The following is a 17,740-nucleotide window of genomic DNA, read 5'->3' as shown; positions in this document are numbered from 1 at the left end:
GGATGTGAGAGTGTATTTATCCCGTTATTATGCTCTACCATGTCTCATAAATAGTTTGAGCAATTTTTGTGTTGATACCATTTGTTACAAAGATTTGGTGCTAACTTTAACCATCTTTTTCCACTCGGGAAGTGATCAAAATGGTCAAAACATCCCTCCAATATACCACCTTAAGACACCCAAACCTTGGGGAACACCGCAGAAAAATCCATGCTGTGATTTGGCATCAAAAATGTTTGACATTTGGTATTTCTGCAAGAACTGTATTTTTTGGAGATTGGAGGGTGAGATTTTCTGTTCTGGAAACCGCTCATGAATCCCCTCACTGTCAGTAAACCCAGGAAAGCCTCTGGATCTGCTGAATGCTCTAAGACTCTAGTTTGTGGTTGTAAAGTTTCATGAGGGATGTAATTATCCTAGAGGTCACAACAGGTCATGTTCTACAGCGAGCTCAAGTTTCAAAAAAATGTTTTCACTACAATAAAATGGTCACTATGGGGACTAACATCATCACACATGAATACAATTGGACTCATTGAATCCGCAAGAGTCTCAGCTTCCTAGCCAGGCTTAAATTATGCAACTCCAAGACTGTTTAGGGACCCCAGTATGCAGACATGTTCAAATACACCATTATAGAGTAGTCCACAACAACACATTTGTGCTGCATGAGTAAAAATGGCCATGCCAGTTTTCCCTCACCAAAATGTATAGTTCTGCTGAATGAATGATTAAATATTTTACTGTTAAATCTGTTCTCTACAGTACATTAATTATGTGAGATCCCACTTTTTTTTATTGTTTTACACAGCCTGTTGCTGGCTGGTGCCAGAACCCTCTGCCTCACAGTCCACCATTGGACAGTTTGAAGAGGCACAATGCATTTTGGGGGCAGTTGAGTAAGTTAGGGCTGGGCGATACTCCGATAGGATCATTTATTGTCTTTCAATGTATCATGATGAAATCATATATCAAGGTACTGTGACACACAATTATGCCGTCTAAATTGATAACAAAAAGCACATATTCACTTACATTTTTCAGGAGATATATAAATATACTGTATGTTCAGACTTCTGACCCATAGTATGTGTATGCCTCAGGATGTAGAGAGGTTCCAGGTTCGATTCCCAGAGAGAATGTTTAACCTGTGGCATCTTGCATGGCAGCCTCTGCTATCAGTGTATGAATATGTGTGTGAGTGCTGGCATATAATGTAAAACGCTTTTACTATAGAGTAGTGGATCTCAAACATTTTTGTCACAAGGCACACCAAGTATTCTATGTAAACCACCATAAATAAGAACAATTTCAAGGTGAACCAGTGTGCCACGCCACACAGTTTGAGCACCACTGCCACAGAGTATGCTCACTATACACTCAGACACACCTCGCTTAAACTAATGCAGACTTATACAATTAACACAACAGTCCTGCAATAAATACAGATATAATTTTAGTTTTAGAGGTGTTCATTCAAATTGGATGTCTTTTGTGATGCTGTTGAATAAAAAAAGGAGAACTTTGTTTATTCTTCACAGTATAATGAAGTGAAATATTCTCATCCTAAGCATTACGATGCGGTGGGACAGTGTGTTGCTAAGGGACACATTCCACTGAACCCCTTGAACTGTATTGTGGTGTGTCTATTATTTTGTCCACCCCATTTATATCAATGAGGGTAGGCTGAATAAAAGAAAATAGAAACACCTCTCTATTTAATGCAATACAGCTCAACACCACCCCAGAGTGCACCCTCCCAAAGGACCATAAACACCTCTCTTAAACAGTTCCAACCGAAACTGAACATCCTAACCTTCATGAAGGTAGATTTATTGCAGCACTGTTGAATTAGATTGCATTAGTTTTAGCTAGGTGTGCCAAATAAAGTGGCAGCAGCAGAGTGTAGCTCTTCTTTTGCTGTGATGGCTGACACGCGGCTGGCTTCCAACATAGAATTGAGGAATTGCATGAAAATACTTTACTGATGCACAGCTCAGTCTTAATAATACAAATAGTCATGATGACGTTTCCAGCTCTATCTGTTGTAATGATGCAATTATGGCCACGGCGTGAAACTAATCAAAAACAGGTTTGAAAAAAGTGGAACATTCTGAACTCTGTAAATCAAATAAACTTAAGTAGAACAGACAGAAAGAGGGTCTCGCTTCACTTTCAGTTAAGAAGATAAATTGATATATTTAAATGAGCAATATCTTTTAACTGAATGGGGGAGGTAACAGAGAGAACAGAGGCTAAAAAAATGATTGAACATGTCAAAGGGAACCGGCATTAAACCTAGATGACACCTTTAAGCCTACAGAGTTTACAGACGAAGAGGCTCAGCAGTCAAAAATGAAAACAACAAACAAACAAAGGGAGATAACAGTATACAGCTGGATTACAAATACAGCTAACAGCCCACTACTGTGGCAGTGTTTTTTGGTAGTTAAATATTGTTTCATGAATTGTTAATGTTATTTTGTCTTCTTCACTTCAACAAATAATAGTAATTGCCAGCGACGTTTAGATTGCTCCTCTAAATGTGAGCAATTCATCAGATATATTGGGACTAGATAATCAGAAGGTGGATGCCTTCAGTCTTTAGTGTTTGTTTAAATTGGCTCAAAAGATGAGTGGCTGCACACCTCTTCGCTCATTTTAATTTATCTGTAAAGTTTCTTTGTGAAGATGCTGATAGGGCAGAAAAGTCAGAAGAACTCCACTCCAGCCATAAGGGTGGGTTAGAAATAAGTTTATATACTGGAGCATGTGGAGGGAATATACTGTCGATTTTTCTGTGACTCCTTAAAAAGTCTGGGGTATTTTCTTTGAGTGTAAATGTCACACAAATGTCAAAAGAAGTGCACATAGCTCAGTTGGGAGATAATGACTGGACTAGTAAAGAGAGTAAATCCTCAAACTTTGGCAAAATAACAAACCTAACCAATGAATGCAATTCATCAGACATGTACAATTAATGCAGTAGTATTGAGAAAGATTTAGACTACACCCTTTTGTCTCTGTAAATGACACAATGTCCACATAATGAAAGGGAAAATAATTAATGTGAAGAAAGTAATGCAACTAAGTCTACATCTTAAAGGTATATGAAAAAAAAAACACCTGCAGAAGAATTAAAGTGCCGGATCCTGATTGGGAGACCGCTCCAGCCACATCATTTAAATGCTACAGGCTACAAAAGATCGTAATAGTATATATTTATGGGTAATAAACTCTTGCTGTGATCGGTCTTCAACTATAAAAGTTACTTGTGTTCATGAATCCTGCTCCCAATATATTTTTAACTGCAACTTTTAACGGGGACCATATACAGTAAAACAGTAGCAGTAGCGTTTCAGATTCCTTACATCGACTTGCAGGTGATGTTAGAATCCATTTTTAAAATATTATTGATTACTTTGAAAGCAAAATATGGATTTCTTCCATAAATGACATATCTACATATCTTGCTCCAAAAACGGTAATTAAACAGTTACAATCATCATGGCCAATCTTCATGGCTAAAATCTTTATCTCTGTAATAACCGTGTGAGGAAATACAATTAGTCAACTCTGTGTCCTCTAAGTAATGACTGACAAACTCATTTTCCTATTGAGATTAGATAATAAAGCTGTTTTAGTGCTAACTATATTAATACTGGTAAGGAATTTGAATAAAAGTCTTCCTTTTTTACATCTTTTTTAGACAGTTTTCAGCAACCTTTCAATTTACTTCAATGCTTCGAAAAATATAGCTTGTGTTACTTTTAAGAGGAACGAAGATCTTCAGTCAGGTATGGGTATTATTATATTGCATAATCACTTGAATCAGTTGGGATCCAAATGCAGAGCTGCACCTTCTTTGACTTGACTAATGACTGCATTATGGGCGGCATCCAAACCTTTTATTAGAGGTACCATGATTAGTTTCTCTGCAACTGGAAGATTAAACACACTTACTGACTCACCACTCCAACAAAAATGTGATTAGAATTTCAGTTGAGTGAAGTTTAATAACCTAAAGGTGAGTGTACTTAATTTAAAAAAGTTGTATTTAGAGAGGAGGTGAGGTATGGGCGTATGTTTTTGAAAAGAGAAATCGGAGAAAACAGAAAAGTGTTAAATACCAGCAATATTTTCAAAAAAACTTCTCAACTGTTGTAAGAAGCCTATCATACATCAGTTTAATACATTTTCTCTCTTTTTTCCTGAGTGAAAATGTCTTTTGTTTCTCATGAGAAAGCTGGACAGTCCTATCACAGAGGGCTGAGTCTGAGAGGGTGTTTCACAACTGCATGATGGAAAGTCTTGTTCAGTGGCCTGCCAGTAGCATATTATAAATCATATACGCGTATAAGACCCAAGAATGGTTGAAGTATTTCCAGAGTTTTTCTGACTTTTTTGTCAGTTTCATAGCAAAAATAGGATATTGACTGGCATGGATGCAAAGATGATCATTCAATAATATTAAGGCAAAATATTACATTTTCAGATAAAAAGGTCATCATCCTGTCATTTCACTGTGCTTTGTCATGATGCAGAGAAGGCCATTGACAAGGTAGAGGAGTAATATCCTCGATCCGTCCTCAGCACATTTGTCTTCAGTTCAGATTTTTGACTGACTCCATTTGTATACATTGGGCCTGATGCTGCTTAGAAAATGTGTCTTCCCATTTTGCTCTTTAAATCAACAGATGAGCATATCCATATCACATAAAACAATCTTTTTTGGTCATTAAAGAAATAGTTTGACATGTATTCACGTACTAGTGGAGAGGTAGATGAGAAGATTGATACTATTCAAAACTGTCTGTTAAATGCAAGCCTACAGCCAGAAGGCAGTTAGCTTATCTTAGCATAAAGACTAGAGACCTCTAATCCACCTACCAGGACGTATAAGGCTCACTTATTTACATATACATACATATGTTTAATTCATACAAAAACCGTGTGTGAATAGTGTGAAAATGTAAAAATGTCCCATTTTAGGGTGGTTATGTGCTGCACTATTTCTTGTTTGGGACCAGTAACGTCCTGGAGTCGCAGCTGATTGGATTAGTCAGCAGCCCCAAGTCACCAAACCTTAGTGTTCTCAAAGGTTCATACGGAGAAAGCATGTCTGAAATATAATTAGGTCCGCCTGGTCTGGTAAGTAACTGTAGACCTGCTGCAAAGTTTTCAAAAATCGATTCTCTGATTTGGTTTAAAATGTTCACTTGGTTACGTGGCTTACAGTAAGCATGTGGCATGAATTTGGGATACGTTGTACCAGTTGTAAAAAATTGCTTTTAAAATAGTCTAACCTGCTTGAAATGGAGTAATGGATTAGCCTTTTGAGTTTTTAATTTAATATGACTGTTAATTTTAGACCCAAGTTCAAGATAAATATAATATATAATATATATAAATAGCTGACTCACATTTTTACCGAAACAGTCATTTATCCCAGCACGTGGTGAGTATTGTCTGTTATTGTATTAGCGATGCTATTGTTCTAAAGAAATCTGGTTTAACGGCTGTGTAAATTGAACACAGTGGGGCTAAGTATTGATCCTCTCGCTACTCCACAAATCATGCTGACTTGCTTGGAAGTAAGATTGTCAGTGGAGATAAAGTACTTCCTTTTTCTTCGATATAGACCTGAACTAGTCCTGATCAGTAGACAGGTCCAACAACAGTGTGATCAACTGTGTTGCAAGCAGCTGTGAGATCTAATGATAACAGGATTTGGAAGAAATGTTATCAACTATTTGTGGATCCTACGTTGAAACTAGTGAAATTGTATCAGTAGTACATCAATATTAATTTAATATTGGTTAATTGGTTAATATTAGTTTAATATTAATTCTAAAAATCCTAATGCTTACATCATGATACATCATATTTCATCTGTCTTGTCTACTGTGGAACAATGCCATGAACACAGATGAGTACGAAGAAGACTTATTCACTGAAGGAAAACATGACAAATTGTTGCTTTTGAGGTTTTACAATTTGCCACCCACTGGAGGAGAGAGAGAGACTCAAACAGGGAGCCGCGGAGCTGGGAAAAAAACATAATACAGCTCTCTTTTGGCCGTGACATGTTTTATCTGAAAAAAACAAAGAATTTTCAGGCAGGACATTAATCCTCTTCTCCGTCATACAAGGTAGCTCGGATTTTTGCACAGAATAAATGAGCAGACCCAAAAGACTCAACTCTGACATATGTGTGGAAGGGAGAACTATATTTCAGGAAAATTTATTAATGTACAGGTATTTACAACCTAGATACTGATAATGTATGAAAATGTATGCAAACCAGAAGCTGGAGATCCTAAATTTGCCATAGTTTGAATGATATTGTTTTCCTTTTTTGGAACACAACTACCAGAGCTTAATATTTAATGTCACAGCATGTTGTATAAAGTAAACAGGCATATGTGTGAAAGATGGGGGGATGGGTGGGGACAAGTATGAAACAGTTCAGTCCCACAGAGCACTGGTACTGTAGCCTGCAGATAGTGTAAGTACAGCTGCTCAGCCTCTAAGTCATCAAGGTGAACTCAGGCTAAGATGCATGTCTGTATTTGGTAGATGTTTGTAAGGCTAAATTATTGCTGTTAGACTAAGAGGTTGGCTGAACGTAATTTGAACTCCCTTTGCATTGGCGGTGCGCCGTCACCACTGTACCAAATCATTTGCACACAAGTATGCGACTGGACAAACATCAGTTTTTAGAGATGTGAAACATCCGCGAGTGACCAACCACAGTTTATGAATTTATGACAGCTCACAGTTGTTGTCTGCTGCAGTATGGCAAAAAAAAGGGGCCTGCAAGCTAATACACACTGTAGAGCGATTGATACATTTTGAATGTGTAACTGTACAGCATGCATCACTTAACAGGTTTTTTAAAATGATGTGGGTAAGATACTAAAGCAGGAATAAGTGGTTGCAAATTTAACATTTGTATCATGAAGTACACGGGTCATTTAATGTCAGTGTCACTACATTAGGTTTTTTTTTTTTTTTTTAAAGTGGATTGGTATGATCACCCAAGCAGTTGTTTGCTTCGAATAATTATCCCACTGAATTGAACAATTATACCTGCCAGTGGAGCCCCAGTACAGAGGTGGGCAAGGTGAAAATAGGTTAAGTGTCTAGTGAGGATTTTGTGGTTGTGGTAGCTGCATCTCTTGTAAATGATTTCAAGTTCAAAGGTTTAATAGATTTTTTTTTAAGGCAGCAAACTTTCAAGCGTGACCATAATCTCGTGGAGATCTCATATCTGGATCTCTACCAAGATTGTATCTGTCACTGTCTAGGCCCGAGACCCATGTGTTTTTTCTACGGACATCTGTTTTCTGAATTATAAGACACCCAGCTGAGAAGCGGCACAAGCATGCAACAGGGCAAGAATGAAGTAACATTAAATGTTGTTTACACTCGACTGTAATCACACACATTGTTTTTACTCCTTTCTCTCAAGCTTCTGTTTAACTGCATTTTTGTTTCCTCTCATAGTCTCCATTGAGAAGCAGTGGCAGCGAGTGGTCACTAACGGAGCTGGATGCGTTGCTGCTGGCCGGCACAGTCGGACACACTCTCAGTTTGGCGGCCAGCAGCTTTGTAGAGGAAGAGCACCAAATCTGGTACTTCCTGCTCAACACCCTCTGCCTCGCCGTCTTCCAGGACGTCTGCCGCAAGTACTTCAGAGAGCAGAGTGGCTCTGGAGATGATGAAGAGCCCATCCTCCCTTCCAAAGACTGTCATCCCCCTGCTCACCCCAAGGCAGAGATTTGCTCTGAGAAGTGGCTAGCGTTAGCCACGCCGCCCTTCACTCTGGTCTGCTGCAGATTGCTGCGCTCCCTCAATCAGACAGGGGTGCAATGGGCTCATCTTCCCGACGTGGGACATTGGCTTAACAGGTTGGATTTAACATTGGAAATACAGAAAACAGAGAACAAACCAATTTTTATTATTATATCACACATATATTTATAGCAGTTTGTATTTTAAAATGCTATTTTTTCAAAAGGCTGTTATTTTTTTCACACCAGCATTTTTGCCAGCGATTCATCATGTCACTCATCACAGTGGTGTTGTCACCAATCCCCATTTCTTGCTTCTCAGCCAATCACACGCCCCCAGCCTCTGAGCAGGCTCAACAACTGCTACAAGATTATTTTATTTTATCCTGTATTTAAAGAAGGTACTTTCATTGACATCAAAACCTCTTTTTTCCACACGAAAACATACATTCACAACAAACAAAGTTCACATCAACAGAAAAGGTTCCACATTTAGACAAAACATTATCAGTAGAATTAAAAATGAAGGCTCTAAGAACAGCAACGTCTTCAGCTGGTGGCTGTTGTTTTGTTTTGTGGACTGTAATGAACATGATGCTGGAAGCAGAGCTGATGATTATTGGCTTTTCTTTAATGTGGATATCTGGGAACATGAACAGCACCGTAAATAATTATTTGCCCCTTCCGTTTTCTTCCATTTTTGCATATTTGTCTTCTTTCTTTATTCCTTCAGATCTTCAAACAAAATTGAATATAAGATAACCTGGGTAAACACAAAATACATTTTTTAAATTACAATTCCCCTATTATTTACTTGCCTCATATGTAACTTATTTTTATATTTTTCATTTTTTATTTGTCCCTTTTATACAGACACCGAATGGGCTCTGTTTGTACCTCTGCTGTCTGCTTAACAGCGGAGCAACTGCGTCCCCCTGTTGTGTGTTTGTCCCTGTTATACAGAACAGCGAGGTGCAATAAAGGTGCAGCATTCCCCGCATAAACACGTTGTAGGAACTGAGGTAATCTGAAAGTTTTAGTCCAACGGGAGTAAAGTGAACAAGCTTCTTTCCCTGTTTAACATTCATTGTAAAAGGCAGAGATACCAATTTGTCCAAAGACAGTAGTCACGGTAGTCTAGAATGTAATGAAGCGACAATCTCCATTTGTCTCTTCACCTACACATGAGAGTAACCGATCAATGTAACAGGTGCACTCCAGTTCTCTGGGGAATTTCGAAGGCCATTATGAGAAATGTAGGAAATAGGTGAGGCAGGTTGAGTGAAATGTACGGCGAAATAATAACAAAATAAGTCCTCAATGATTTGGTCATTACAGACGTATAAGGGAAGGTACGGAGGGTTAACATTATGCAGGTCTTTTCTTCTGACACTGAAACATTTTTAAGGGTGTTTTTCTGCCAGAGAATCTGACAGGAACCTCCACTTAGCTTCTTTCTTTTTTTTTTTTAAAGATTCAAGAAGGGAAAATAGCCTTCTGTGATTGCTCGGTCTGTAGAAAAATGATGGTGATTTTTTCTCACTAAAAACCCACTGTTTCAGAGCCATTAATATTCTGTCAACAGCACGGGGCAGGGGATTATGGTTTCGTCTTTAACATGCATCACATCGTGGAGTGGAGATGTGGATTCGGACCTTTTCCCTGTCCAGCATTGCCCTTTCTTCCTACATGCACTGCCTGTTGCTCGGATAATGAGATCTAGGCAGTGTTACGCCTTATCTTGTCTCAAAAGTACCCAACTTCCTCAGCTGTCTGATTCAGCGAACAGCTAAATACACGGCTTCTGTTCAACTTTGATACGTCCTTTGAGGTCTTATTACCTGCCTGTGCTCAGACAGTGTAATTTCCAACGATATAGCGTTAAATCAGAACAAGTGAAACCCCATGCCTCTTTAAAGTTTAATCTACTGCTGGTGGATTTGACTGACAGTATTTCATATCATCAAAATGTTCTCTGTTGCACAGTGTATACTCTACTTCAAGGTTTAATCTTTCTTTTTGTTATTGATCAAATTACTTAATTATTTTTGCTTTATATATTTAATGGTTAATAATGCACATGTTGAAATGCATAAAATAAGCACTGTAAATGTTTTTTTTAAATGAAATTCAGTAACACAATTCAAAGAACTCCTTGATATTAGAGCCCAGTGTTTTCTCTGTCTGTTGTGCTTCCTAGCTCCGAACACAGGACAGTACTCTCCCTGCTGGCTGCTTTCTGTTTGGTTCTTATCTACCTCCTGGTTCAAAGACGGTGCTCGGTTGTTTCCAAGGCCGCCCTCGCCCTCGGACTTTTGGGTGTCTACAGCTACAGGGCAGCTGTCGGCAATGTCTTGTTTCCCTGGCAACACACCGGTCGAACTACATCCAAGTAAGTTTGTGTGAACCCTGTGGTTTCATTCGCCATAACAGTTGGCAAACTGCTGTCCCCTGTTAGTGAGTTGATTTACAGTGCAGGAGTGCTGGGTTGCTGTGATGCAGCTGAGCGTGCAGGCTACAGTGCTGCAAGTGTCATTTGGGATAAACACTCTCAAGCACATCTCTTATCTGATGATGAACTGCTCTATAGTTTTTCTTTTTTATTAACATCTACTTACACTAAATCTCTCCAACCCAGTGTACCATTAAGTCCTAAAGAAGAGTCTGACAGCATCTTACATTAAATTAATTACATTGAAAGGGGAGTTGCGCAATCCGTGACTGTTGATATAAATTGACAGCCGGTAAAAATTGCAATAGTATCGACAGTCCTTTTCTCCTCCAACGCAAGTCTCTGGCACCGCCACAATCGCTCTTGTCCTCTGTAACTGATGAAAACAAAGTCTCATTTTCACAACACAGAGAAGCGAGACAGCTAATTAGAGTACAGATTGAACTGGGATTATGAAGAGGAAATATTCTGGATCACCATGCAGAATTTTGAGAATCTTTGCTTTTCCTTCGGTCTGAAAATGTGTTTATTCTTTGTTGATGACGTTTGATTTTATTGATCTCACATTTGTATCAAATAGAGGACGCACAATGGAGGAGGATGATATTTAACGTTTTTTAGGAGACAGAGAAAAGGAAATACTCAGCTGCCGTAGATATCCAACGTAAATTAACGTAATCATGTATTGACTCTTCCTCTGGTCTCCATAACTATGGTTGCCATGGCATTTGGTGCAGACATTGATGTTTATTACATGACGAACTATTAACTTTGGTGATCGTCTGACTTTTTTCTTTAGTTCCATCATCAGGTCAAAATGTTAAATATATATTACATCAACTTATGTTAAATAGTTATATTATACATAACATCAGCAGGTTGTTCTGTTAGCTTCCTGACATTAACATTTACATTAAGTACAGCCTCACAGAGCTGCCAGCATGACTGTAGAGTCCCATAGTCTCCTTCATGTAACAATAGAATAATCACATTAAATGGGGTTAGAATTGGGGACCAGAATGATCTTTAACCAAAATTGCAAACATTTGTACTGATATAAGTAGGGCTGGGTGACATGGGCCAAATAACGTAAATGTGCATTGCAATAAAAACAGTGCAGAAAAATATCTGCAATAAATATTTTGTTTCAAAGATATACAGTATATTATCATATTGCCCAGCCCTAGATATAAGATGTAAAAGCTTCAACATAAAGCCATTTTACAATCTACTTACTTTAGTCTGGCTCACCAAATGTAAAGTGCAGTGCTGGGATAGAGCACAGCCGTATGTCAAGTTTAAAGAAAAACAAACAAGCCAGAGTGTTTAAATCCTCCTATCCCAGCATGTTAATCCGGTGTAGGAAGACCACTCTTCAGCGCCGGAGTTTGGTCTGACAAGTCGAGACTACCATCTACTGTAATACTTAATGATAAGGAGGGTGCTTTTCCAGCGTTTTAGAAAGAAAACTTTTTTTTAATCTCAATTCTTAAATTGCTCTTGAGTTCCACCTGCTATCGTGGGGAGATAAAGCTTGCAAAGAGTTTGGATTTCTTAAACCTGCAGCTGCACTGAAGCCCTTGTGGTTTACACCTGAGGGTAAAAATCTCCTGCCTCAGACCCTCAAAGCTCAATCAAGCATACCAGGTTCATAATCACGTTCAGTTTACACCGTGTGATAACAGTTGTTGTGATGCACAGCTCTTCCGTGTTTAGTGCACCATTGACAATCTCTCTGTCCTCAACTTAACCTGAATAATGGATCGTGTTTAATGTGGGCCTTAAAAAAAAATCTTTATTCTCGAAGATTGATGCCTCTTATACACTGAATACACCTAGCACAATGTGCATGTAATAGCTGCTGTTAGCATTGTCCAAAAATAGAGGGAATCGACAATCAAGCAGCTCCTAAGTGTGGTAATTTTTCATTCGGCAGACTGTAGCTTGGCACAGAGTTATCTCCTACTAACCCCCGTCAGAAAATAATGAGTGTGCAGGGCTGCACACGTTTCTCCTGTCTAGTTTTCCTGACCTCCCTTCATCTACCACCAGTACCTGGCCTTCCCTAACCTTTCCTGTTCTCCTTGGCAGTCTCTCCTACTTGCTCACCTAATTAAAAGCTCAACCTCTCACCCTTACCCATACAAAGACACCTGACTAAAGCCATGCAGGGACCCAGGCTCCATTTGACGAAGTGTATGGTTGACAAGATTGACGTTGACCCAGTCCTTCGTCATTTTCCCAAGACCTCAACAAGTTGATCATTACGATGCTCCTTCTCAGGAATGTATTTTAGACTTAGTCCACACAGTGGATTGCTTGTCAAAAGTTCCCTATATAGTTCAGACAAACGTTAGTCTTGAAACGTATAACAAAGTCACACAGTCCATCTTAGTTGCTCAGGAGAAGCTCTGTTTGTGTAGTTCTTTTTAGAATATAGCTCTGACTTTAGTTTAGCATTGTTTCCATCAGCTGAGTTGTCTCAAATAATTTTGTAAATTTCCAATAGGTCTAATTTCTATGGTGTTACGGTTATTTAAGATAGAATATCAGAGCCCTTTTCTCTGGAATGAAAAAGCCAAAAAGGTTTCATTTTTCACTGCTGTGTTTTTTTTTCTTCACACCATAATGTGACTTTGTAGTGACCCTTTTTAAAGTCTGGTCGCCCTGGGTTACTCTTCTTTCTGTATGTTTTATCAGAGGACAGCCCCCTGACAACTCTGCAGTTTCCCTCCTCGCCTTCCCTTTGTGCCAACTGCCTAATTGCGCTGTTGCATCTTTTAAAATGGCTAATGGGGTTGAGAACCGCCAACACTGCTCACAATAAACGGTTCAGAGAGTTAGTTGGATTGATGTCACTGTGGATACAGTTTGTCTCTCATTTTCTGTGCTTCTCTCTGTCTCACACACACCCTTCTTCATGGCATCTTCGGAAATGAACCAGACAGTCAGTTGACAGGCAAACATGTACTCTATGTATATGTAATCAAGGTAACATAAAAGTTGAGGCAAATGTTCTGAAGTATACCAACAGGAAAAAGCTCAACATCAAAGCAGCTGGCTGAGGGCCAAGCCTGTCTCAGCCTCTATACATCATAGCCAAAGTTTGTTTCAGTCTCTGTCTTCCCTCTACCAAACATGAAGCCACGAGAATGCCACATGTGTGCGTGTGTGCGTGTGCGTGTGCGCGTGTGTGTGTGTGTGTGCGTGCGTGTGTGTGTGTGTGCGTGTGTGTGTGTGTGTACACGTGTGTGTGTGTGTGTGTGTGTACACGTGTGCTTCACACCTGCACATAACATGACCCATTTTATCATGTACTGCTTTATCTAGAAAGGGACTGTTGTGCTGGTTCCCAATTTAAAAATATTCATGCATACCGTTCCCGCTTAAAATGGAAATATATTCAAACTCGTCTCAAAACACCTGTGAACCCCTGCCACACACACACACCCACACACACACACACACACACGCTCTCATAGACAGACACAATCTCAGACACAGAATTCAGTTTTCACTTATTATTACCCAAGAGGTGAACCATTTTATAACCCTGTTTCAAAGGCAATTCTGTGTTGTGCAACACATCAGTGGTAACGCTTAATGAATCATTATTCTCCACTGATTTATACCATTGTTCATCAAAGTGCTTTTGTGTGTAATTTATCTTTCTTAACCATACTACTGTGCCAGAAAAAAAAACACGGATTTCTCTTTAATCAAACATAAACCTGAAAAAAATGAAGACATCAACACACACTGCCAGCAGACCAAGTATTGATCGTGAGGTTTGTAGTGCAATTAGATGTGTTGTCTGTAACCATTGTTTTAAAGTCTGCCACTTTGTCCCTGTGGCATTTCAATAGCCTTGACTTCGATGTGCCTAGATTTATCCAACAGAAAGTCCACGGCTCAGACAAAGTGGGCAGGCCCTCCTCATTCTCAGGCGTCTGCTTTAAAGCTTTCCTCTGCCAGTGAATCACTTGTTTTGGCTGATTTACTGTAATTGTTAGCCCCGATGCAGGTGATTGATGAAGGGGATACACCAAACATGTTGAGGGGATTGGATGCAGTCTTACCTTTTCTTATTCACTTGCTGGAACACCAGCACTTGTTTCCAAGGTAACATGAAATCCAGGCAGCTCCTCTGTACCACAGCTTGACAAGCTACAGTTTTCAGTCCAGTGCGACTAATATTACCTTCTCTTAATGCAGCAAATAAGATCAGATTGTCGGGTTTTCTCACCAAGCAATGTGTAGGACTCCCCAAGGCTTTAAAGCCCATGAAAACTTCAAATAAAATCTGACATTTTCCCTCAATAACATTAAGTATTCATGGTTAAATGAGCAGTAATTTAAGGTTGGAACCATTGACTGTATGAAAGAAGTGGACGTAGTCACCGTGATGTCACCAATTGGTAAGATGACGCGAGAGGGTGGGTCTGACGGACAACCCAAGGACACTAAGCACAGTGGCGTGGTAACGACTTGTCAATCCCAAGGTAGCCACGCCCTAAAGTAAACCCTGCGTTTTTACTCTAAATGAGACCATAATTTACTAAAAAAAAACATCATGCTTTATTGAAGAAGACCTGAAACTAGCTATTGAGACAATAAACTCATTAGGAAAATGTTAACTGAGGTAATAAATCAAGTGAGAAGTACACTCATTTTCAAGCCTTTTTGCAACTGCTCTAATTTCGGCAGAACTTTATATGTTCATATAGGACCCCATCCCTCATAAGAAATATTGAAAATTCCTTAAATTAAGTTATGATAATGTGTTTAGTATGGATGCAATACTTAATTTTCTTTTGACTAGATCCACTGATTAATACATTAGAGATATGGTATTACTCTATCTGCTGTGATAAATGTTTAATGACCTGCCATGTCTCATTACCTGTAATCTGGTTGTGGCACTCTCTGGAAAGATTTCTGTGTGAATTCTCATTTAGTCTCAACAAATGATGCCAAGCATAACAAAATGCACTCTCGGTGTTGTTCTTCATGATAAATGTGCTGTGCTGGAAGACTCAGCTGAACATCATTATCACAACAACTTTGGCCTCTTCTTTGTTGTTGTTCTGGAAAAGGACTGCGTCTGCTCTGACCTTGGCGTTTGTTTGGGGGTCTGAACTACAACACGCTAATAGGCAACTGGGGGACCTTTACAAACTCCTCAATACAAAATAACTATAATGTTTCTGAGGAGGGCTGATACTAATAACTTAACAATTAGAGTGTCTGTATTTTCGACCAATCATCGAGACCTCTTGACAGAAGTTCAGAAATCCTTTGCATATTGCCACCAAGCCCACACACTTCAGGATCAAAGAAGAATGCAGCATTATTGACTCTTTGGCCACTGTAACATGCTACTCCTTAAACTGGCTATGAGATGGCTTACATCTCTCAATTGGAAAACCACAACTTTGTTTTAAAGTCTTAAAATGCATTTCATTCATGAATATAAGGCCGTAGTTGGTATGAAAACATCTTAAATCGATCTTTCAAAAAGACTTTAAAACGCAAAAACATGGGAAGTAGGATTTTATCGTTTTTCGTTCTGAAGTTGCATTCAACAACTTTTGTTTCTGTTTATTATTTGTTTCTGGGCGGGATGCCCATAGTAGAGGATCTTCTGTTGCCCTGCTAGCTGTCACTGTACCCTGGATATTATGGTGAGGTGCAAATTCAACAAGCTATTTCACCAAGATTTTGTGGTATGGCTGAAAAAAAGCAATGCATACATGGCTCTACGTATTTTATACAAAACATTTCTCCAACTCAGCACAATGAGGAAAAAAGTGTGAAACACAAAATCACCTAGAAAACCCACCAACAAACGCCAGGTGTTCCCCTGATCTGTTCTAACCTCGTCTTCGCGCCTTGTTATATAGTTTTGTTACAATTACAGACTGTATATAAAGATAGACGGCTTGACAGCTCAGAAAGTGAAGCCAAAGCATCTTGATCGCCCCCTGGTGGCTGGCTGCAGTATAGGTCGAAAGTCCCGGCCCTCAAATGACACATGGGCCAGACTTAAAACATCCCAAATATGTCAAATACATTCTAGGTAGTTTAGGTAGTGCTCATTTTTCTCATACGTTTGGGTTGTATTGGTTATTTGATGCTATAAAAACAGAGTGAATCATCATGATTGACAGCTGTGATTGACTGGAGATTGGTCGGATGGGTGTTTGTACGGGTCCACCGCCCGATCCCTACTGCACAAACTCTGGTTGCAAAATTACAAGATGGCCATATCCATATCTGGGATATTTTGGCTACACTTTTGTGCAGTGGGAGGAAGTGGAGATGCATCATCCATCTTTATATACAGTCTATGGTTACATTAAACATTTGGGCAAAGTTGTCCCTAACCCAAAGTAATTGATCTGCCTTTAATTTAAATTCTGAGTGGCATTAAAAAGTCTTAAAGACTTTAATCTAACCAGCCTTAAGCTGTATGAACCCTGAGTGGACAGGATGAGAGGGCAGGGACATGAGGGGCTTCAGGAGTCTCGTTTAGTGTTGTTCCAGTCCGTGCTGCTGGTCTGTGAAGTTGGATGGAAATAGATTACGTTATCCCTCCCTAGCTAAATGACTAATTTAAGTAAGGGCTGAGAGGTGGAAAAGTTGAGGCATCTGATAGGTGCAAAGCTGTGCTGTGTGGTACACTGTAATCAGGACACACTTAAAGTAACTGCAGCCACTGTGGGTGGTGGGTGGAGGGGGGGGGGGGGGGGGTGCTTGGGGAAATGACACAAAACAGCAGATAGCCTTTATTGCTCAGACAAGGCGGAGGACTTGTGCTTTTCTGCATTGAAAATGTCAGAGCAAACAAGACTCCTTTCAGAATTGACCATGCCTCAGTGTTGATTGTTTCAGACTGATGTGGATTAGTACTGCGGTCTTTCAGAGTTAAATATACAGGTCACCCAAGGGAAGGCACTGTTAACATCTCAAGTAGATCTCAAATGCTACCCGTCCTGTTTTTTTTTTCTGTGTAAAGCAGACACCAGCCACATTGCAAGTGCATGTACAATGTTTGTTTTTTAATCACAAACATGCGCGACAGAAGCTTGATTTATAATACTCTCCATTTTTCCACCCAGCACACTAGTTAACAAGTAAGCCCGGCAGCTCAATCCATTACTGTACTCGCATAAAATCAAATCCAGGCCAGGATTTTCCACTTTTTCCTTTTGCATAAAATAATGATGAATACAATCCCTGCCACCTTGTTGGGGGAGCAGTGAATAATAAAGAATAGTGCTGTATGGAGCATATTACCGTGCTCCTTTCCTCTCTTGGAACAGGTTGCCACAAAACATAATGATTAATAATAAATGTCCAATACTTGCTCAACCCCTTCAGGGTCAGCTATCATCCTGTAGTTTTTCAGCTTAGACTTCATCCTGCTGCAGAAGAAAGCCTTCTCTCTAATGTCATGCTTGTGAACATGAGAGTTTTTAATTGTGTAAAT

At 39.4% G+C, this 17,740-nt stretch overlaps 1 protein-coding gene across 1 annotated transcript in view; it reads left to right on the top strand.

The window, feature by feature from the left end:
- Positions 1-17,740, top strand: part of pigg (phosphatidylinositol glycan anchor biosynthesis class G (EMM blood group)) — a 79,527-nt gene that overhangs the window by 44,728 nt on the left and 17,059 nt on the right. Inside the window, exons 9-10 of the mRNA XM_083914710.1 lie at positions 7,510-7,913; positions 9,997-10,188. Coding sequence (XP_083770836.1) covers positions 7,510-7,913; positions 9,997-10,188 — 596 coding nt within the window. The remainder of the gene's footprint in view (positions 1-7,509; positions 7,914-9,996; positions 10,189-17,740) is intronic.

The sequence above is a fragment of the Echiichthys vipera genome (assembly GCF_963691815.1).
Source record: "Echiichthys vipera genome assembly, chromosome: 6".
In the NCBI taxonomy this organism is placed as follows: domain Eukaryota; kingdom Metazoa; phylum Chordata; class Actinopteri; order Perciformes; family Trachinidae; genus Echiichthys; species Echiichthys vipera.
This window is presented reverse-complemented; position numbering and strand designations above follow the sequence as displayed.